This window comes from Schistocerca serialis, chromosome 8 (genome assembly GCF_023864345.2).
Source record: "Schistocerca serialis cubense isolate TAMUIC-IGC-003099 chromosome 8, iqSchSeri2.2, whole genome shotgun sequence".
NCBI classification, from domain to species: domain Eukaryota; kingdom Metazoa; phylum Arthropoda; class Insecta; order Orthoptera; family Acrididae; genus Schistocerca; species Schistocerca serialis.
In genome coordinates, this window is record NC_064645.1 from 215,588,273 (window position 1) to 215,612,617 (window position 24,345).

Sequence of the window (24,345 nt, forward strand, 5' to 3'; positions counted from 1 at the left end):
CGGGTTGCTGTCATAGGAAACCATGGCAGCTGCCGCTGCGATCAGTGGCGGCCACGTCACCAACAGGACAATAGGACAACTACGATGTTACTCGAGTCTGCCAGGCCACGTGCCCGCAAGTAGGCCGTGCCGTATACCTCCGCCACTACAGTGATGCCGACGCGCGGCCTGAGCTGCCGAGTTCAGTACCAGCCATCGAACCTGTTGGAACCGGCAGCCGAACCGAGACGTAGCGCAGCCGCCGATCCGGAACCACTTCACCTCCACCGTTCCCAACAGCAGCCAGGTATTTTTATTCGAATCTTCGCCTGATTGATCGCGGCTTCTGAGGACTGCTGCACTAAACTCGTTCTCTATTTCCGCCTGCACCGTCTTCCTGGCTGCCAACTTATCTATCGTGATCATACAATGTAAGCTTTCACGGCCGGTATTGTCTTCACTTAAAACTTCCGGGCTGATAGGCCGTGGTCGAAGTATAACACTCTCTCCTGACGTTTCGTCTCCGACTGCGGGAGACATCCTCGGATGTAAACCGTGAGCCTTCTCGTCGTCGACTGTGGTCTCTTGAGGACTCCGAGCTTCAGACTTGGTGTCAACTATCACAGACTTTATTACTGTGGATGCTGGACAGCAGTCCAGCTTGTGGGCCCGTCCGCACATGGACTACGACTTACGTTACAGACAGCTATAGCTATACCAATACCAACGTCTACACCTAAATCTGCATCTGCATCTACAGGGTGACACAGAATAACGGGAATGTTTGAAATGAGTAATGGCAGGCACGGGCAGGTGGCAGCACTGCGGGTTCGTGACATTTAGCGAGTAAACAGTCCGCCATTTCAGTAATCATGGATCAATGGAACGGACAACAGCATGTGTTAACCATAAAAATGTCTTATAAAAACGATGATAGTTTGGTAGCGGCGCACAGGGAGTTTCGGCGTTTTTATAATTTAGGACGTGATGATGCCGTTCCGTCGAAACACTCGATAAAATGTTGGATCAATATCTTTGAAGCGACTGGATATGCCCTCAAGAAGAAACCAACAGGACGACTATGAAGTGTGCGTTCTCCAGCGAACATTGATGTTGCACGCGAGTCTGTCTTATGGAGGCCACGGTGTACAATTCGTAAGCAAGCAGCAGTGGTGAGAATGTCCCAGAAGTGTGTTCGCAGAATTTTTCATCTTGATTTAAAATTTCATCCGTACAAACTACAGATGGTGCAACAACTGAAGGACAACGATTACCGGTTGCAATTAAGATTCTGTCAATAAATGGTAACAAAAACAAACAATCACGAGAGTTTTTAAACAAGTTGTGGATGTCAGATGAGGCACATTTTCATCTCACAAGTTATGTGAATAAACAGAACTACCGTTACTGGGCAAACACAGATCCCAATAACGTCCATGAGCGCCCTTTACACGCTAGTAAAGTGGCAGTATGGTGAGGTGTTTCATCACATCGGATTATCGGACCGTATTTTTTCGCAACTGAACAGGGAAACACAGTAGCTGTCAACGCCGATCGTTACATGGAGATGTTACGATCTTTCGTTAGACCTGCGCTGAACAACTTCCCAAACGTTCAAGATGCCTGGTTTCAACAGGACCGAGCGACATCATACACTGCACGGCAATCAATGGCATATGTGTGACAATTGTTTGGCAGCCGTGTGATCTCACGATTCGTTAAAAATCCCAGGCCCCCTAGCTCGCCAGATTTATCTGTTTGTGATTTTTTTCTTGTGTGGCTACCTCAAGAGCAGAGTCTATACGACTGGACAAGAACCCTGGATGAGTTAAAACAGAGAATTGGGGATGCAATGCACAGTAATGGTTCAAATGGCTCTGAGCACTATGGGACTTAACATCTGAGGTCATCAGTCCCCCAGAACTTCGAACTACTTAAACGTAACTAACCTAACGACATCACACACATCCATGTCAGGGGTAGGATTCGAACCTGCGACCGTAGCGGTCGCGCGGTTCCAGACTGAAGCGCCTAGAACCGCTCGGCCACATCGGCCGGCAATTCACAGTATCCCAGCTGAGGTGTTGCAGCGGTCAGTGAGGAATCTCAACAGCAGATTTCATGAATGTATTCGTACAGGAGGATGCCATCTAAAGGACGTAATTTTTAAAAACTTATTAATGCCATCAGTATTTCGTAAATGACAAAGTTGTAAGGTTCCAATTACTATGAACGCAATTTCCTTCCTTCATCACTTCTAGCTTTATTGGATTTTGGAAATGTTCCCGTTTTTCTGTGTCACCCTGTACATTTTCCACAAGCCACCATATGGTGCGTGGCGGAAGGTATTTTGTGCCACTGCTAGTCATTTCATTTCGCTTCCTGTTCCACTCTAAAATAGAGCGATGGAAAAACGACTGTCTGTATGCCTCCGTACGGGCGCTAATTTCTCTTATCTGCGTAGCCCTTTCGCGAAATTATCCTGTCGACTATAATCGTCCTGCAGTCAACTTCAACTATTGGAACTCTAAATTTTCTCAATAATATTCCTTGAAAAGAACGTGGCCCCCCTTCAAGAGATTACCGTTTGAGTTCCCTTATCATTTCCATAATACTTGCGTGTTGAACGAACCTAGCAGCCCACCTCTGAAGTGCTTCGATGTCTTCCTTTAATCCGACCTGGTGGGGGCCCCAAACACTCGAGCAGTACTCAAGAATGGGTAATAGTAGTGTCATACGCGGCCTCCTTTACAGATGAACCACACTTTCCTGAAATTCTCCCAATACAACGCTGTCGACCATTCGTCTTCCCTATTAAAAGCCTTACATGATCGTTCCCTTTCATATCGCTTAGCAACATTATGCTTATACATTTAATCGACTTGACTGTGTCAAGCATCACACTATTAATGCAGTATTCGAAGATTATAGGATTATTTTTCCTACTTATCTACATTAATGTACGTGTTTCTATAAGGGGGAATCGAAAAGTTTCCATTCATAGGGCACACTAATCACTTCCCTACATGTCGGTGCTTATATAGGGTGTAAATTTTAAGTTGACAAACCAGAATAACTCGAAAAATAAGCTTCACACGAAAAAGTGTGAAGAATCCAAAGTTAATTATTTTCGAGGGGGACATGTACTGGTGCTAGAATTAGCCCGCCACCCACCGGGCGTGGGGCGGGAGGCAACTTCAAAATTTCAAATTGGAACACCCATGTTTTATTGAAGAATCAGATTCTACATAAAGAACCACGTACATTTTGTCTTAAACATTTTTTTTATTCTTGGTAGTTGGCGCTGTAATTCAAGGAAATCCACATATTAATTATTTTTTTGGGGTCAACATTTGTAAAGCTCTAATTCCTCTCTCTCAAACCCCACCCTATGGTGAGAGAGGGAGAGTTTTAGTTTTAGCGAATCAAAATTTACGAAGCAAGTAAGTATTGTTTATTGATCCGTAACCATTTTCCACGCAAAAATGAGAACAAGGATTTTCTTTAATTACAGCGCCAACTACCAAGAATCAAAACAAATGTTTAAGACAAAACGTACCTAGTTCTCTATGTAGAATCTGAATCTTCAATAAAAAATGGGGGTCCCATTTGAAATTTTAAAGTTGCCTCCCGTCCCATTCCCAGGGGCCTGGGGTGGCGGCCTAGTTTTAGCACCAGCGGATGTCCTCCTCGAAAATAATCAACTATGGATTTTACGCATTTTTTCGTGTGAAGCTTATTTTTCGAGTTATTCTGGTTTGTCAACTTAAAATTTACACACTATATACCCTCATTAGAGTCGCGGTGGGTTGCATACATGCTGTAACAAAGACCGCAAATAGACATTTTTTAATCACCCCTTATACATTTAGAACCAGCTGCCATTCATCAAACGAGCTATACATTCTGTCTACGGCGTCTTGTATCGTCCTGCAGTCACCTGAATAAGAAGAGTCATGGATAAACAAAACTATCGGTCTGCGTAGTACATTCAGAAGTTTCTTTTTGTGATTTTTCAATGACTAATTCAACGGCAGCCCACGTAGCTACTGCATTGTCTTTCTTCATACCATTCCTGATAAATATTACAATTGTTACTTGTCTACTTGGCAGATCGTTCTTTCTATGAGCGTCGTGACCCCGTCATAACACGTCTGGAGCATAGTTTTTAAATAGACTTTTGCTTCCAGATTTGCCTCTTCCAATAAAAATTTAATGGCACTGCGTATATACACGCTTGTCTGACTATGAAGAACTTCTCTACAGCAATCGTATACCAGCAGATTGAAGATGACAGTAGCAGAAACCGGTAATTGTGAATTGTAAAATTTGTATGATCAAGACGGAGCTTTACAAATAAAACGCAATGTTTCCTTTCAATTAATTTCTGATTAGAAACCATTTAATCTTTGGCAGTCTACGTTGCCAGACTTCCACACTGCGAGCCGCCGTTGACACCGCCGGCCTGCCGCGCTGACTCAGCCGATGTATTGGGGACACAGAAATTTCAAACTGATCTACAATTACAAGGGTAACTCCCCATCGGACTCCCCTCAGGTTTAGTGGTAAAATGGCCCAGTGGGTACCCGACAGAAACTGAACACAGATCAAGCATAAAACAGAAATGTGTACTGAACTGTGAAAAAAGAAGCAAAATAGAAAAAGTGAACGGTCCAAGCTTAAAATGTCCAACATCGAGGGACCTGCACGAATCAAGTTGTTGTGATTTTGTGGTCACGGTGTTCGAATGCCTAGCGGGAGATCCATGTTAAAATCTCCCTCGTGTCCCATTTTTTCACAAGTTTATGAACTGGGCCTCCGGTCACTGATGTGTCTGTTCTCCTTCTGTAGTCTTGGCAATTGTCATACCATACGTTGGTTACAGAACATCAGTCATGTGGTAAGCATACATTACAGTCGCAAGTAAATGTGATGAACAGTGAGAGCAGGCGAGATGCCGCATAGACCACTCACAGTAATGAAAACAACAAACAGACGGGTAAGAACTGTGTTACAACATAGGAATTCAAGCATCAAAAGTTCCAAAACCGAAAGGAAGACTCAAAACATGTGGCACTTGTGTAGAACAAATGGGAGGTACTTACGTCTGGAGGTCCGTTTCTTACAACGGACGTTACAGCACCATGCAGACACAACTCTGAATGTAGCGAACAGACATGTCAATTAGCGGGCGGAAAGTTCATAATTTTGCGAAAAAAAAATATTGAGGTACGAGGGACGTTTGAACACGGACCTCCCTCTTCGGAGTCCAACACCATAACCCCATAAACCCCGACACCCTGTCTAGTTAAAATGGTCGATGTTCCACATCTTGAGCTTGAACTGTTCACTGTTTCTACTTTGCTTCTTTTATCGTAATTCAGCACACCTTCTTGCTGTTTTCATGATTGACTTGTGTTCAGTTTTTGACGGGCTATCCACTGGGTCATTTTAACACTAAACATGAGTGGTGTGCGATGGGGAGTTTCCCTCGTTCGCTGCTAGCGACAGTCACTGGTTCCGCCAGTGACTGATTCCGCCACCATTTTAGCCTTCACCTGCGATACTATGGTGAAACAGCCGTAACTACGAGACGTTGTGAAGAAATATACAGTATTTCACAGTTATTCGGTTACTTCTAGCTTCGTTCTGAAAACGTGCATTTTAATGCCAATGAACAGTCTGCTTTCAACTCTAACCACAGGTGCGACTTCCTTCCATTCTGTACTACTATCCGTTTTCATCGCGACAACCACGGGCGCTTTGCAGTTACAATTAAAGCAACTGCGCGATTATTAGCATCTTCGCCCCCTCCCCCCCCCCCCCACCCCCGCCCCATGACCTCTACGTCAAATATCTACATCTACATGGATACTCCGCAAATCACATTTAAGTACCTGTCAGATGGTTCATGAAACCACCTTCACAATTCTCTATTATTCCAATCTCGTATAGCGCGCGGAAAGAACGAACACCTATATCTTTCCGTATGACCTCTGATTTCCCTTATTTTATCGTGGTGATCGTTTCTCCCTATGTAGGTCGTGTCAACAAAATATTTTCACATTCGAAGGAGAAAGCTAGTGATTCGAATTTCGTGAGAAGATTCCGTCGCAACGAAAAACGCCTTCGTTTTAATGATGTCCAGCCCAAATCCTGTATCATTTCTGTGACACTCTCTCCCATATTTCGCAATAATACAAAACGTGCTGCCCTTCTTCGAACTTTTTCGATGTACTCCGTCAGACCCAATTGGTAAATATCCCACACAGCGCTGCAGAATTCTAAAAGAGGACGCACAAGAGCAGTGTAGGCAGTCTCCTTAGCAGATCTGTTACATTTTCCATGTGTCCTGCCAATAAAACGCAGTCTTTGGTTAGCCTTCCCCACAACATTTTCTGTGTGCTCCTTCCAATTTCAGTTGTTCGTAATTGTAGTACCTAGGTATTTAGTTGAATTTATGGCTTTTAGATTAGACTGATTTATCGTGTAACCGAAGTTTAACGAGTTCCTTTTAGCACTCATGTGAATAACCTCACACTTTTCGTTATTTAGGGTCAACTGCCACTTTTCGCACCATTCCGATATTTCTTCTAAATCGTTTTGCAGTTTGTTTTGATCTTCTGATGAGTTTATTAGTCGATAAACGACAGCGTCATCTGCAAACTACCGAAGACGGCTGCTCAGATTGTCTTCCGAATCGTTTATATAGATAAGGAACAGCAAATGGCCTGTAACACTACCTTGGGGAACGCTAGAAATCACTTCTGTTTTACCTGATTACTTTCAGTCAATTACTACGAACTGTGAGCTCTCTGACAGGAAATCACAAATCCAGTCACATAACTGAGACGATATTCTATAAGCGCGCAATTTAACTAAGAGCCGCTTGTATGGTACCGTGACAAAAGCCCTCCGGAAATTCAGAAATACGGAATCGATCTGAAATCCCTTGTCAATAGCACTCAACACTAGATGCGGATAAAGAGCTAGTTGTGTTTCACAGGAACGATGTTTTCTAAACCCGTGATGAGTGTGTGCCAAGGCCTCATCATATTAATGTAGCCACTGTGCCGCATTTGTTTCACCAATAATTTTATCGGAATCAATCACAGTAATTGTGCAATGTGTCATGTGGTTGTCGCTAAGTTTCGCCACTCATGATTTTAGAGGGAAATGTACACTACTGGCCATTAAAATTGCTACATCAAGAAGAAATGCGGATGATAAACGGGTATTCATTGGACAAATATATTATACTAGAACTGACATGTGATTACATTTTCACGCAATTTGGGTGCATACACCCTGAGAAATTAGTACCCAGAACAACCACCTCTGACCGTAATAACGGCCTTGATATGCCTTGGCATTGAGTCAGACAGTGCTTGAATGACGTGTACAGGTACAGCTGCCCATGCAGCTTCAACACGATATCACAGTTCATCAAGAGTAGTGACTGGCGTATTGTGACGAGCCAGTTGCTCGGCCACCATTGACCAGACGTTTTCAATTGGTGAGAGATATGGATAATGTGCTGACCAGGGCAGCAGTCGAACATTTTCTGTATCCAGAAAGGCCCGTACAGGACCTGCAACATGCGGTCGTGCATTATCCTGCTGAAATGTACGGTTTCGAAGGGATCGAATGAGGGGTAGAGCCCGAATCGTAACACATCTGAAATGTAACGTCCACTGTTCAAAGTGCCGTCAATGCGAACAAGAGGTGACCGAGACGTGTAACCAATTGGCACCCCATACCATCACGCCGGGTGATACGCCAGTATGGCGATGACGAAACACGCTTCCAATGTGCGTTCACCGTATTGTCGCCAAAAACGGATGCGACCATCATGATGTTGTAGACAGAACCCGGGATTCATCCGAAAAAATGTTGTTTCGCCATTCGTCCACCGAGGCTCGTCGTTGAGTACACCATCGCAGGCGCTCCTTTCTGTGATGCAGCGCCAAGGGTATCCGCAGCCATGGTCTCGGAGCTGATAGTCAATGCTGCTGCAAACGTCGTCGAACTGTTCGTGCAGATGGTTGTTGTCTTGCAAACGGCCCCATCTGTTGACTCAGGGATCGAGACGTGGCTGCACGATCCGTTACAGCTATGCGGATAAGATGCCTGTCTTCTCGACTGCTAGTGATAAGAGGCCGTTGGGATCCAGCACGGCGTTCCGTATTACCCTCCTGAACCCACCGATTCCATATTCTGCTAACAGTCATTGGATCTCGACCAACGCGAGCAGCAATGTCGCGATACGATAAACCGCAATCGCGATAGGCTACAATCCGACCTTTATCAAAGTCGGAAACGTGATGGTACGCATTTCTCCCCCTTACATGAGGCATCACAACAGCGTTTCACCAGGCAATGCCGGTCACCTGCTGTTTGTGTATGAGAAATGAGTTGGAAATATGCGTCATGTCAGCACGCTGTAGGTGTCGCCACCGGCGCCAATCTTGTGTGAATCCTCTGAAAAGCTAATCATTTGCATATCACAGCATCTTCTTCCTGCCGGTTAAATTTCGCGTCTGTAGTATGTCATATTCGTGGTATCGCAATTTTAATGGCCAGTAGTGTAATAGTCATGCGTTACCTGCTAGGCGCACCTTGCAGTTTAAAAACCAGCCACCTTGTAAATGCAATGGAATCGCTCAGAATGTGTTCCTGTACAGGCGCGACACAATTTTGCGCGAGACTTACCCGTCTGGGGCGCAGGTGGCGGAGGTGCCGGGACGGGCGCCAGCTCCACTTTGCGGTGGCGGACCAGGGTGAAGGAGGCGGCCGGCTGCTGTGTCTGCTGCTGCGGCTGCGTCGCCTCCTGCGGCATCCCGGCGGCGAGCGCGTCGACGCTGCCGGCGCGCCTGGCGCAGCCCGGCGTCGTGGCGCCGCTGGAGCCGTCCTCTGTCAGCGTCAGCGTCACCTCGTCCGGGTCCACCACCGACGCGGACAGCGACACTGCGTCGCTCGCCGCCGCGGCCGCCGCCGCCTGCGCAGTCGGAGGGAGGCCTTCAGCACTCGCTGTGTTCTCCAGCGTGCGCAACGGACTAGGGTGCTGATTTCCCTGACTGGCTGCTGATCGCTCCACTTCGAATGTCAACATCTACATCCATACTCCGCAAGCCACCTGACGGTGTGTGCCGGAGGGTACCATGAGTACCTCTATCGGTTCTCCCTTCAATTCCAGTCTCGTATAGTTCGTGGAAAGAAAGATTGTCGGTATGCCTCTGTATGGGCTCTACATCTACATCTACATGATTACTCTGCAATTCACATTTACGTGCTTGGCAGAGGGTTCATCGAACCACAATCATACTATCTCTCTACCATTCCACTGCCGAACAGCGCGCGGGAAAAACGAACACCTAAACCTTTCTGTTCGAGCTCTGATTTCTTTTATTATATTTTGATGATCATTCCTACCTATGTAGGATGGGCTCAACAAAATATTTTCGCATTCGGAAAAGAAAGTTGGTGACTAAAATTTCGTAAATAGATCTCGCCGCGACGAAAAACGTCTTTGCTTTAATGACTTCCATCCCAACTCGCGTATCATATCTGCCACACTCTCTCCCCTATTACGTGATAATACAAAACGAGCTGCCCTTTTTTGCACCCTTTCGATGTCCTCCGTCAATTCCACCTGGTAAGGATCCCACACCGCGCAGCAATATTCTAACAGAGGACGAACGAGTGTAGTGTAAGCTGTCTCTTTAGTGGACTTGTTGCATCTTCTAAGTGTCCTGCCAATGAAACGCAACCTTTGGCTCGCCCTCCCCACAATATTATCTATGTGGTCTTTCCAACTGAAGTTTTTCCTAATTTTAACACCCAGGTACTTAGTTGAATTGACAGCCTTGAGAAGTGCACTATTTATCGAGTAATCGAATTCCAACGGATTTCTTTTGGAACCCATGTGGATCACCTCACACTTTTCGTTATTTAGCGTCAACTGCCACCTGCCACACCATACAACAATCTTTTCTAAATCGTTTTGCAACTGATACTGGTCTTCGGATGACCTTACTGGACGGTAAATTACAGCGTCATCTGCGAACAACCTAAGAGAACTGCTCAGGTTGTCACCCATGTCATTTATATAGATTAGGAACAGCAGAGGTCCCAGGACGCTTCCCTGGGGAACACCTGATATCACTTCAGTCTCTCTGATGTTATCCTCATGGTCTCTTCGTGAGATATACGTAGGAGGGAGCATCATACTTTTGACTCCTCGGTGAACGTATGTTCTCGAAACTTCAACATAAGCTACTGAGTGTGTCTCTTGCACAGTCTTCCACTGAAGTTTATCTATCATCTCCGTAACGCTTTCGCGATTACTAAATGATCCTGTAACGGAGCGCGCTGCTCTCCGTTGGATCTTCTCTATCTCTTCTATCAACCCTATTTGGTACTGATCCCACACCAGTGAGCCGTATTCAAGCAGTGGGCGAACAAGTGTACTGTAACCTACTTCCTTTGTTTTCGGATTGCATTTCCTTGGGATTCTTCCAATGAATCTCTGTCTGGCATCTGCTTTACCGACCATTAATTTTATACGTTCATACCATTTTAAAAGGGAAGCAGTGGATCGGAAGGGACTGAGACATGGTTGTAGCCTCTCCCCGATGTTATTCAATCTCTATATTGAGTAAGCAGTAAATGAAACAAAAGAAAAATTTGGAGTAGGAATTAAAATCCATGGGGAAGAAATAAAAACTTTGAGGTTCGCCGATAACATTGCAGTTCGCGTCTCTCTTGCAGAGTCGTCCACTGGAGTTTATCTATCATCTCCGTAACGCTTTCGCGATTACTAAATGATGCTGTAACGAAGCGCTGCTCTCCACTGGATCTTCTCTATCTCTTCAAGCTGTGGGCGAACAAGTGTACTGTAACGTAATTCCTTTGTTTACGGATTGCATTTCCCTGGGACGCGCAGGATCAGCCGAGCGGTCTGAGGCGCTGCAGTCACGGACTCTGCGGCTGGTGCCGGCGGAGGTTCGAGTCCTCCCTCGGGCATGGGTGTTTGTGTTTGTCGTTAGGATAATTTAGGTTAAGTAATGTGTAAGCTTAGGGACTAACGACCTTAGAAGTTAAGTCCCGTAAGATTTCACACACATTTGAACATTTCCTTGGGATTCTTCAAATGAATCTCAGTCTGGCATCTGCTTTACCGACGATTAATTTTATATGTTCATTCCATTTTAAAAGAGAAGCAGTGGTTGGGAAGGGAATGAGACAGGGTTGTAGCCTCTCCCCGATGTTATTCAATTTGTATATTGAGCAAGCAGTAAAGAAAACAAAAGAAAAATTTTAGTAGGAATTAAAATCCATGAAGAAGAAATAAAAACTTTGAGGTTCGCAGATGACATTGTAATTCTGTGAGAGACAGCAAAGGACTTGGAAGAGCAGCTGAACAGAATGGACAGTGTCTTGAAAGGAGGATATAAAATGAACTTCAACAAAAGCAAAACGAGGGTAATGGAATGTATTAGAGTTAACTCGGGTGATGCTGAGGGAACTAGATTAGGAAATGAGACCCTTAAAGTAGTAAAGCAGTTTTGCTATTTGGGGAGCAATATAACTGATGATGGTCGAAGTAGAGAGGATATAAAATGTAGACTGGCTATCGCAAGGAAAGCGTTTCTGAAGAAGGAAAATTTGCTAACATTGAGCATAGATTTAAGTGTCAGGAAGTCGTTTATGAAGGTATTTGTATGGAGTATACCCATGTATGGAAGTGAAACGTGGACGATAAATAGTTTAGACAAGAATAAATAGAAGCTTTCGAAATGTGGTGCTACAGAAGAATGCTGAAGATTAGATGGGTAGATCACATAACTAATGAGGAGGTATTGAATAGAATTGGAGAGAAGAGAAATTTGTGGCACAACTTGACTAGAAGAAGGGATCGGTTGGTAGGGCATATTCTGAGGAATCAAGGGATCACCAATTTAGTATTGGAGGGCAGCATGGAGGGTAAAAATCATAGAGGGAGACCAAGAGATGAATACACTAAACAGATTCAGAAGGATGTAGGTTGCAGTAGGTACTGGGAGATGAAGAAGCTTGCACAGGATAGAGTAGCATGGAGAGCTGCATCAAACCAGTCTCTGGACTGAAGACCACAAGCCGGCCGAAGTGGCCGCGCGGTTCTGGCGCTGCAGTCTGGAACCGCGAGACCGCTACGGTCGCAGGTTCGAATCCTGCCTCGGGCATGGATGTGTGTGATGTCCTTAGGTTAGTTAGGTTTAACTAGTTCTAAGTTCTAGGGGACTAATGACCTCAGCAGTTGAGTCCCATAGTGCTCAGAGCCATATGAACCATTTTTTTTTGAAGACCACAACAACAACATCCATTTTAAACCACTCCTAATGCCTACTCCCAGATAATTCATGGAATTAACTGCTTCCAGTTGGTGACTTGCTATATTGTAGCTAAATGATAAAGGATCTTTCTATGTATTCGCAGCACATACACTTGTCTACATTGAGATGCAATTGCCATTCCCTGCACCATGCGTCAATTCGCTGCAGATCCTCCTGCATTTCAGTACAATTTTCTATTGTTACAACCTCTCGATATACTACAGCATTATCCGCAAAAAGCCTCAGTGAACTTCCGATGTTATCCACAAAGTCATTTACGTATATTGTAAATAGCAACGGTCCTACGACAGTCCCCTGCGGCACACCTGAAATCTCTCTTACTTCGGGAGACTTCTCTCCATTGAGAATGACATGCTGCGTCCTGTTATCTAGGAACTCTTCAATCCAATCACACAATTGGTTTGATAGTCCATATGCTCTTACTTTGTTCATTAAACGACTGTGGGTAACTGTATCGAACGCCTTCCGGAAGTCAAGAAACACGGCATCTACCTGGGAAGCCGTGTCTATGGCCCTCTGAGTCTCGTGGACGAGTAGCAGGAGGTTTCACACGATCGTCTTTTTCGAAACCCAACATCAGGTTGCGTCGCTCAGCCGATAGTTAAAATGCGGTTACAAGGAATGGCCCGCCTTACAAAATAAAAGAATGGAGCATCGGCACTAAGCAACTACCTTTAATACACGGTCCAGTCACATTAATGTGACCACGCCTCGACGTCGACGTGCAATGACCACTCACAGACGGCAGGTGGCAGCACTGGCAGTCGAGTGTATGTAAAGAGTACTGGGGGTACGCGGAAAAACAGTGTAATCATGTTGTGTGGAAATGGAGCGGCATCGTCATTGGCTTTCGGGCCAAAGGTGGAAACATTCCCGAAACGTGTAAGTTTATGAACTGCTCGCGTGCCGCCATAGTTAAAGTATACCGTGCATGGCGCTATCCAAAACCGGCGCTGAGGCAACTCTAGTGCATCACAGGCCACAGAAGATAGGGGCGAACTATTGCTTTGGAGATGTGTGAGCTGTGGCGGGGTTGCTGGCGTCACCTTTAGAGCTCCTGGCGCCACTAAACTCATCTGTCGTGTGATGTCCGCCTGATTTGAGACCACTACGATCTTTGCTCGATACTGTTGCTGGGGTCGGGGCGAGTTGTGGCTTGGCGAGTTGGGGAGTGTGTGGAAGCGTGCTAGGCCCATAACCCAGAGGTCTGTGGATTGAAACCACGCTCTGCTACCACTCCCCAACTCGGCAAGCCAAAACACGCCCTGTCCCCATCAAGAAGATCTTAGTGGCCTTGGCCTCAAACCAGAGGGACATCCCCCGAGAGATGGAGCTTGTGGCGCCAGGAATTGAAAGGCGACGCCAGCAACCCCGCCACGGCTCAGTGTGCACAGGCGAATAGACGTGCAACTGTCTAGCAACTGACCACCCAGATGAACGAAGGGGCTACCAACAGTGTCTCCCCACAGATTGTTCAGCGAACATTGCTGCATATAGGGCCTCCGCAGCAGGTTCCTAGTTCATACACCCACTCTGACTGCCCTTCATTGGCGACGAAGGCTCCACTTGCACGCCAGTACCCCAACTGGAGGTCCACTGAGTGGCGACATGTGGCCTTTCCAGGTGAATCACGTTTTATGCTCCATCAGGCAGATCGCCGTTGGCATGTATGGTATGGAAAGATCTGAAAGCTAATATCCTGCAACTAGGAAGGAGCATTATGGTTTGGGGAATGTTTTCGTGGCATTCCCTTGGTGATCTCGTAATTCTAGAAGGCACGGTGGTTCAACACGGATATGCACCTCTCCTTGGGGGATCATGTGCACCCCTATATGCAGTTTGTCTTTCCTCCGCATGGCGGTATCTACCTGCACAAAAATGCAACGTGTCACACAGTTCACAGTATACGTGCATCGTTCGAAGAGCACCAAAATGAATTTACCGAGCTCCCCTGACCACTGAACTCCCCGCATTTAAACTCAATCGAGAATCAGTGGGGCCACCTCGATCGTGCTGTTCCCAAGGATCCTCAACTGAGAAACTTAGCTCTGTATCCCCGTCGGCCGGCCGAAGTGGCCGTGCGGTTAAAGGCGCTGCAGTCTGGAACCGCAAGACCGCTACGGTCGCAGGTTCGAATCCTGCCTCGGGCATGGATGTTTGTGATGTCCTTAGGTTAGTTAGGTTTAACTAGTTCTAAGTTCTAGGGGACTAATGACCTCAGCAGTTGAGTCCCATAGTGCTCAGAGCCATTTGAACCATTTTTATCCCCGTCGGTGTCTTTCAGCACCTCGCTGGTTTTCCTGCTACACGTCTCGTGGCAGTCAGCGATGCTAGAGGTAATTATTCAGGCGTTTGACAGGTAGTCATATTAGTGTGACTGGACAGTGTAGTTTTGTGGTACTTGAGATCCACCATCAAAATAAATTTTGTGAACGAAGTTAACTTTCCCCACTGCTGTATCGTTGTATTTTCCTATACACTACTGAGGTCTCGACAGTTAGGCCGTCCGCACACGGAGCGACTGAAAAGGAACGCAACTGGTAGGCGATTTAAATAGGCAACTGGTTGCCGATTTGCTGGAAGCATCACATACGGCACAACTCTGAAATGAGAAATGCAGCCACCGCGTGCGAGCGTGGAGTAAAAAAAGTATCGTTTGTCGCACCCGAGAATCCTTTTGCTACTCTCTGCATGATGAATACTCATTCAGGCTCACAAGAAGACGTGGTTCATTATTATTATTATTATTATTATTATTAACATGCGAATGAGAAAACTAAGAAAATTCTGGATTCATCTGTACATCCAAGAAGCCATAAACTGCAGGCTGTGTAGCAGCCAAGGACCTGTAAAAGGATGATTAGAAATTCATACCTTTTTATAGAACGACTAAACAGTCATACAGTGATTTGGCGCAGCTGATTGCTTCCGCCGTTACCGAGCGTTATATTTATTCCGAAAAATAAATTTTGATATTCATATACATAAAAATGTGGTGCTAATGGTTTGTGTTCGTTAAATCATTTCTACGTGAACACAACTACGTTTAGAAGTATCGGAGATTTGGGGCTTCTCTGTCACTTTCTCGCCGTTTTCACTGTTCGCTTCCGCTTCAGAATGTAATTTTACAAAACGACACAGGCTGTTAGTCACACAAAAGATTACTGCTTTCTCTGTCAAATACTTCCTGCGATAGCCTGGAAGCTTGTAGTTGAGCAAATTGGGACGTTCATTCAGTTCCCAAAGCTAATATTGACACCGTGCTTGTTAATTTTATATTAAACCAATGTGTTTCGAGGACTAAGCGCACTCAGATAGCTTGGCAACGCTGACGCCGAGTCGCTCGCAACTGGGTGGCAACAGGTCGCAAGCGATTTATTGTTGAGTTGCTCAGCAGTCGCGCCGTTTGCGAAGCCTATTCAACTCTATTCCATAACATGTAACATTGAAAACATGACATATAATGCTCAAAGCAATAAGTAAGCAAAATTTGTCACAAAACAGTCTGGTATATGTAAAATCTGGAACGTGTCTCAAATATTATATTGGACAGACTGGGCAGACATTCGAGACAAGATTTAAAGAACACACTAGGCAACGTCAGGCCCTCTCTGTCAGACAAGAAAAAGCGGACACGAAATAGGAGATGGGGTACCACTGAGACAAACTGTTAGTGATGTCGGCTCTCCTTCATACAGAGTAGCAAAGTATTTAACCAAAATCCAAAAGAACTGGTATAGGAGACAGTGGAAGGAAACGAAGAACCCCAGGTACCGTCGGACACTGCACTATCTACAAAGGAAGCTACGAAGATCCCTACTGGAAAGAAACATGGGCTGACAAAATGTTGAGCTTTTTGTAATGCAGACTAAGAACGACAGGAAGTTTCGGAAGATCCTTCGAGCAGAAAAGACTCCCAAAAACCCATTACTTACTTCTCAAGGTATGTATGGAGGTCAACTGTGCAAAGTGGTAACCTTCGTCGCGACGTATGAAACACAGTGTCCTTTATTTCAATAACCATTGAATTTAGCGCACAGGAAGATAAGTTCACAACAAGCCAACTAGCGGAGCGCACCCGGGTCAACGAATCGCAGGTACAGTCACGTTTAACAACGCCACTGGCAGCGGGGACTATTTCTCGCAAGTTGAATTATGGAAAGGCGCCTGGACCAGAGAAGATTACAAATACGCAGCTCTAAAACCTCTCGGGGAAGCCGCTAGTTTTACTGACCCAGATATACAATGCTTGCTTTCTAAACAACTACTTCCTGATTACATGGATGAGGTTAAAGTGACACCAACCTCAAAAGAACCACAGACTCACACAAGCGACTAATCACCGTTCCATCGCCGTCACATAGCAGTTTGAGCAAAATTTTTGAACGTGTGATTAAGAAGAAGACTGGAGAAGCAATAGCCCTGGATGTAGCGACAGGCCCCTAAAAACCTCTGAGGCTTGCGGAACATGTAACCAACACTTCAACATGCCACTAATGTTCGATGATTCGACCGCCAATTGGGCATTAAGACAAACTGGAGTAAGGAAATTAAAGTTAAAAATCCAGACACTACGATGACAATCTGTTTTAGCAGAAAAACACCAGCTTCACGAGAGCCTCTTTAATTGCACGACAGAAACCTCTCTTGGAGTACATCAGTCCGGTACTTAAGTGTGTTGTGGATAGGCAGCTGTTATTTCACGTGCATATTGATATCTCATGGATCATAACCGTAGCAATACCGAAGAAATTTATCTCAGTTTTTATTAGCAGCGAAAAAAATATGGCCTCAGAACTAAGACTATATAATACAATAACTTAACTCCGCTCGAACAGGCCATGAAGGCCCAACGGTACCGTCCGGCCTCCGTGTCATCCTTAGCCCAGAGTCGTCACTGGATGCGGATATGGAGGGGCATGTGGTCACCACGCCGCTTTCCCGACCGTATTTCAGTTTACGAGACCGGAGCCGCTACTTCTCAATCAGGTAGCTCCTCAGTTTGCCTCACAAGGGCTGAGTGGACCCCACTTACCAACAGCGCTCGGCAGACCGGATGGTTACCCATCCAAGTGCTAGCCCAGCCCGACAGTGCTTAACTGCGGTGATTTGACGGGAACCGGTGTTACCACTGCTGCAAGGCCGTTGGCCTATATAATACAATGCTTTGAAAAAATGCTCTTCGGGAGCTCTGTCCGGGACTTGTCCAGTAAAACGCGCCTACACAATATACAGGTGACATAAAGCAAAATGAGTACGGTGGATTTTTCGAGGGAAAGGACCCTACCGAATAACTAACCTACACGTGGAGATACTGGAAGAGGCAATTCGCAGACGTTCTACAGCACTACATCACAAGATCGAAGAGGCCCATGGGACAGTCAGGCTGCTGCTACATATCGGCAGCTTGGAGACTCAAATTAGGCACTGATATGAAGTTTCTACGGTTTAGGCGGCGTAAGTTGATCCCCGACAGTTCCTGTGGGCTGGGTGCGACAGCTTTGCGGACCTACCTCAACCAATAACGTAATGCAATTTTGTTCTCTCTACGGCAATCAATGTCTCACTGTTATCACAGCTCTTCAAATGGCTCAGAGCACTATGGCACGTAACTTCTGAGGTCATCCGTCCCCTAGAACTTAGAACTACTTAAACCTAACTAACCTAAGGACGTCACACACACCCATGCCCGAGGCAGGATTCGAACCTGCGACCGTAGCGGTCGCGCGGTTCCAAACTGTAGCGCCTAGAACCGCTCGGCCACTCAGGCCGGCGGACGGCTATTGCTTTCGCCTCTAGCCGTTAGTGCTTCGCAGCTGAAAGCTTGCAACAGCGTTGCGAACTCTCAGGGTTCATCTGCTGTCTTTCCTATAAGACTCTGGTAAATAAGAACTGAGTTTTAGTGCATCAATACAGGTGATAGGATTACAGACTCGGTTGGCCCTCATGTCCTTTACAAAAGTGGAATAAAAAAAGAACTTTAAGTCTTCTTTTATGACACAGTGAAGTGAAGGTCAGCAGAAGGTGATGGAGCTTCACGCATAGCGAGACCACAAAAAATGGTTTTCTTGTCCATCCCCAAATCTTTTATTTCCCCTGTGCTTGTCCTTCAGCTTCTTAATCAGTGAACCGTGTTCCTTTTTACCAGAACATCACCGTTTCAAATATGTACAAGGGGCAATCGAAAAGTTTCCGTCTGAGGACATTGCTGCAGCGTATATGCAGCGGAGCGCAACTCCGATGCGGTTATTAGCCATCAGTAACGCAAGGCAGTCTCGGTAAACTAAAGAGAAAACTCAGGTCGGGCTGATTTTGTGGGAACAATCTAGACATTGGCGTTAAATGATTTAGGAAAACTGTAAAAAACCTAAACTAAGATGGACCCCATATCTCACGATTACGAGCGTTCTGTCACTACAACAAAATCGTTGTCAGAACAGCTGGATAGCATAGAATGTCGGTATAGGAAATTTAGTTCAGTGACTGAGAGAGCACTGAGTGACACATGGCCGATGGATTCATTTCCAGTAAACCACCTCCTACAACCAAGCAGCTCTGTAGCAGTTGGAAGCTGTATCTCCAACCAGACGGCGACAATTATCAGAACTAATCGACGCTGGCGACGTGACTCACAGCGGTACGTGACAGGCCGTCGACGAAGAGGCTGTCTCCTTATGGCGCAGTGAAGCCCATCTGAGTCATGACGCCCAAATGGGGCCTAACAGACACGATGCGACTGGCGGAAATGACACCTGTAGCACTGGCGTCTGTTCATCTTGCTAAATGCCGTGTATCTATTTCTTCGTAGCTGACGACAACTTAATGTAATTTTACAACTTTCGTCTTATAAGCACCACTTTTAAATTTGAGTCCGCTGGAGCGAGGCCTACCACGTTCAGGGAATGGATCGATCCATCCAGTCCTCCCGTTTAAAGCAGGGAGTGAGTAACATGCATAGTTCTGTTCGAAATTGGAAAACTCTTTTGTCATAAATAATAACAAAAAACGGCTCTAACTGCCCGGCACGCTGATATCAAAAGAAAACGAGCCTCTAATGCTTAAAAATGGATTAGTGCTGTTGTACCAGTTCGTTTAGCGTTACCCAGGGCGCACCACGAGGAGGCGAACTGCCTCAAACACCAATATTACTCAAAAAGTTTTCTACAAGTCAACATTTTTTGTATTTTTGGATATACTTACAAATTTACTGTCATACTATTTTACTAAGTATGCCCATCTTTAAGACTGGTAACATTTTTTTTCAGTTTTGTTTGTACTTCCACGTTTCAGTTTATAGGTGACTAATTTTACATACTGAATCCTTAAAATATTTAATCTCTACTGTGAGGAATTTATTAAAATTTTGGCGTCGAGTTCAGTATGCTTCAGTACCTCACGAATCTCTATATATCTGTGTTGTAGGAGTAGAAATGACTACTGTATTTACTTTCGCAAACATTGGTGGCTTGCAGCCTAATTTTTCCTGTTTAAGTGTAGTTCTGCCTAAGCATATGTAGGAACATTTGTAGTTTTTCAGACACAGGCATAGCTGACATTAAGTCAGTCACCAGCCATATATATATCTAAGGATTCAGCATTGACAACCCAAATATACAGGACAGAAACTGCCCGATTTCATTTTTGGAATAGCAGTCATGTGCATACTGTGCAAGTCCCAACGTCTGTATCTTTAACCACAAACTCTGTGTTAGATCGGTTCAATCCCGCGTCCGACCGTCCTGATTTAGGTTTTCCGTCATTTCCCTAAATCGCACCAGGCAAATGACGGGATGGGTCCTTTCCTAATCCGATGAGACACATGAGCTCGCAGTTTGGTCTCTTCCCCCAAACAACCCAACCCAATCTGTGTTAGATGAAGTGTACATCACTTGATTCCTACCTCAGTCCATATTTCTATCTTTAAAAAAGCTTTCCTCGAAGTCCGAGAAAGTAGTAGTTGGAGATAATTTCAGACCTAAATTATCACACTTACCAATAACTGTTGAACAGACATGCTGATTTTATGTTTTCCCATCGTTCAACAAACAAAGAAGCACTCGAGTGTAACGTAAATTAACAAGCCCATGGATCATATACACCTGGCAGTAAAACTCTGGGCAGTTCTTCAATGTTCCATCAACACAGATCGTGTCATACCAAGTATTCCAAGCTTTTTAGCATGACAAATTATTAAGATGGACTTATCAACATCATTTTGTAGCAAAAAATCCGTCTCATCCGTAGTTTTCACATTTAATATGTTCTGGATAACATGAACCTCCCGAATATTTGTTAGTAATTTCGGCTGAATTTCTTTCCTAGCGTTGTAAATGGATTTACGAAAGCTGTCGATATCCTTAATGGTTATTTCGTTCGAGTATTTTCGTTTTAGTTAATTATGTATAAGTTCCTCCAACATCAATGAAATGGACTGCATGTACAGCGCTTCGTCCCGAACTTGGGTGCCAGTGAAACAGCCAGAAAAAGATTTTGTTAACATTCCTAGCATCCCATAAATGTTTTGAGATATCGAACCAAGATTTTGGCAAAAGATAGCATACAAAGAGGAGAGTATTTTGCCATATTAATAAGTGAAACTTCCAAATTTAGTGCCTTTTCAAGCAAATAAAGATTTTTTCAATGAAATAATGTAATTTTTAAGAGCCATCTATAGCTGGTGAAGCGAGAATTTCTATGGGTTTGGAGCAATACATGTGAAGAAATCACATCTTATTTTTATACCGAGAAGGGGCATTTTCATAAGCTATCGACTTTTGTGTCCATCAGTTGGATGTTTAATAATGCACTGCTCCAGGATTCTGTCGCACTTTGAACTGCGTTAGATGTTAGTGAGATTAATTTTTGTACGTTGTGCTGTGTTTTGGCAAAAGAAGCGGATTTCAACGTGGAAACAAGAGAACTTTGGTATTACTCAAATCTCGTCACTGATAACGTTCCTGTGAAGGAAACGACGGGATTCAGAATTCAGACGAAAATAAAGCCCTACTTCCTTTGAAATATCAACAGAATCTTATCCCAGTGCATTTTTAATAGTAACTGATATGGACCGAAACTAGCCAAATGAGTTTATTTATATACCTCAATGATTTGAGAAATATGAAAACATTTAAATTTGCAAAATCCTATCAACTGCCCGTCAAGATGTAAACAGATTATCAATATCTTTTATGAACTGAAAGATGTTTGTGATGAAAAAGTACAATCTTTCACTCTGTATATGTTAGGTGGTAGCAGACGCCATACTAGGTGCTGTTAATTGTTTTCATATGAAGTCAAGCGCTGGGATGCCAATCGGGAACGATAGGGCAGAGAGGGCTGTCCTCTCCAGGACGACAACGTGACAGCAGTGGTCCCTATGCGGACAGACGTAAGCGCCTCGCCCGACTGGTCGCGACCCAGTCGAACAGCAGCCTCAAGACTAGCGACTTGCATAGAAGCGCCAAAGCTCAGTACTTCGCTTGAACCCTCTATATATCAGGGTTTGGAATCGTTATACCGAAGAAACTTTATTATTTCGTATCTCGCCCTTTGCTTGTGACACATCTGTGTAACACGAAGTTAAGTATTGTAATTGCTCATTTTGTAATAAAACTGCATAATGCGATTTGTTTGAATGTTTTATAGCGATCCTAGAATGCAGGTTTCCGAGACGCCCTATAACGACGATTAGGCAGGATTTAATATTTTTTGAATAATTCAGATATACAAATAAACACCTTTGGCAAGTTTCAGTCCATATCAGTCATTATTAAAATACACTGGAGTATAGGATTCCGCCGGAAGTTCAGCAGAATCAGCGATTTATTTATCCCAGACTTCTTATCAGGTATATTATTTCTCAACATCCCTTTTTCTCGATACATACTAACCGCACAGTCATGAATGAGGTATAGTTGGTAAGCTTTTTTAACCAGATTCTGACATTGCATACTAATTTTGCACTAAAACGTAATATTCGCGGGGAATTTTAACATAAAGAAGACTTAACCATCAATAGGCAAAATGGCATCACGGATGCCCAGCTTCATACCTATATTTCATATGAAGCTAACTTATTAATCATGAATAATAGATTTCCTTTCCATAATCTCTTATTACAAATGCCATTTTATTTGTTTTAAAGCACTTATTAACTGGATAATTTCTACACAGGGTTGTTATAGACAATAATTTTGACAACTGTGGTAGTCCATTATCTCTGACCCTATCCCTTAAAGGAAATGAAAAACAGAAGGTACACAAACATTACATTCATACGCTAAATATCGTTTACACCGAGCTATTGTAATGATCTGTAAGGAATTATGTTCAATATTATGTGCTTGGAAACGTATTTATAAGGATGTATCACGAATTCACTATTGTTATTTCACAGTGTACAGTTCATTTTTAAAGATGTTTTACTTTATTTCCACAACTAGCCTTATCCCAACGACTACACTTATTCCAAATACCATCATTATATAAAACTATATAAGGGCGAAAATTTCGCATAGATTTCCTGATTCTATTTTTCTTCTGTGAAATTTATGATTTTTGAATTATATGTAATCTCACTTGTTACCACGTTAAAATCTGCTTCTTTTGCCAAACCACAGCACTGTGTTTAAACATTCATTTCACTAACATTCTAATGCAGCTGAAATTTTGACAGAAACCTGAAACAGTGTATTATTAAACTGTCAACTTGGGGAAGTTTATGAGAAGCAAAGCACTTTACACACAATCCATTTTCTTGAGATTGGAAACGAATAGCGACATACTTCCAACTTTAAAAGAGTGGAAATGGAAATGAGCGTTTGGCGTCATTGGCCGGAGGCCCCTTACGGGGCAGGTCCGGCTGCCTTGGTGCAGGTCTTATTACATTCGACGCCAGATTGGGCGACCTGCGCGCCGGATGGGGATGAAATGATGATGAAGACAACACATCACCCAGTCCCTGAACGGAGAAAAATCCCGACCCAGCCGGGAATCGAACCCGGGCCCCTTAGGACGACAGTCCGTCACGCTGACCATTCAGGTATCGGGGCGGACACATTAAAAGAATGATTTAATATGATAGCTACATTTCATGTGCAGCAACATATGTACTAACATGCACCAAATCCAAATTCATAACGACCCATATTTTTCACTGCAACCTTTAACAATTTATTGTTGTAGTTCACCTAATCTCGAAATACTGTAATAACTATGACCGTTGACTTCATCATGAAGCTGACGAATGAAGCTGTAAGATGTGCAAGAATCAATTTTTTTTACCGGATGGTTCCTTTACAAAGCTTTCAGAAAGATTGCAGATCGGCCGGCGGGCGCGTGGCATTCTGTTTCGTCACGAGGGCTAACTGGCGAGAGACTCCATCCTGTACTCTGTGACATGATACGCTTAACAGGACAACTGGTTGGCCAGAGCAGCTAGCATTCAGGAAACCTTACAAGGAAAATAACACAGGACCAATCACGGAAAATATGCACAGCTCCCTGCTGGGCAGCTGGGTAGTGGGCGACAGAGGCTGCAAGGGAACTGTTGTGCGAACCAGCAACTAAACTTACAGCAAATCTTACTCCATGCGAGATGGGCTTAAGGCTACGAAGCAGGAAGGACATAAAAAGTAGACTACCACACACACAAAGAGGGCATTTCAGACCAAGAGAAGTCTACTAGTGTCAAAAGTAGGCTCTGATTTGCGGAAGGAATTTCTGAGAATATACACTCCTGGAAATGGAAAAAAGAACACATTGAAACCGGTGTGTCAGACCCACCATACTTGCTCCGGACACTGCGAGAGGGCTGTACAAGCAATGATCACACGCACGGCACAGCGGACACACCAGGAACCGCGGTGTTGGCCGTCGAATGGCGCTAGCTGCGCAGCATTTGTGCACCGCCGCCGTCAGTGTCAGCCAGTTTGCCGTGGCATACGGAGCTCCATCGCAGTCTTTAACACTG

The 24,345-nt window shown here is 44.5% G+C and overlaps 1 protein-coding gene across 1 annotated transcript in view; it reads right to left on the minus strand.

Moving 5' to 3' along the window:
• LOC126416933 (formin-2-like) overlaps nucleotides 1-24,345 on the minus strand; it is a 361,208-nt gene that overhangs the window by 247,638 nt on the left and 89,225 nt on the right. Inside the window, exon 3 of the mRNA XM_050084813.1 lies at nucleotides 8,692-8,977. Within this exon, the coding sequence (XP_049940770.1) occupies nucleotides 8,692-8,977 (286 nt within the window). The remainder of the gene's footprint in view (nucleotides 1-8,691; nucleotides 8,978-24,345) is intronic.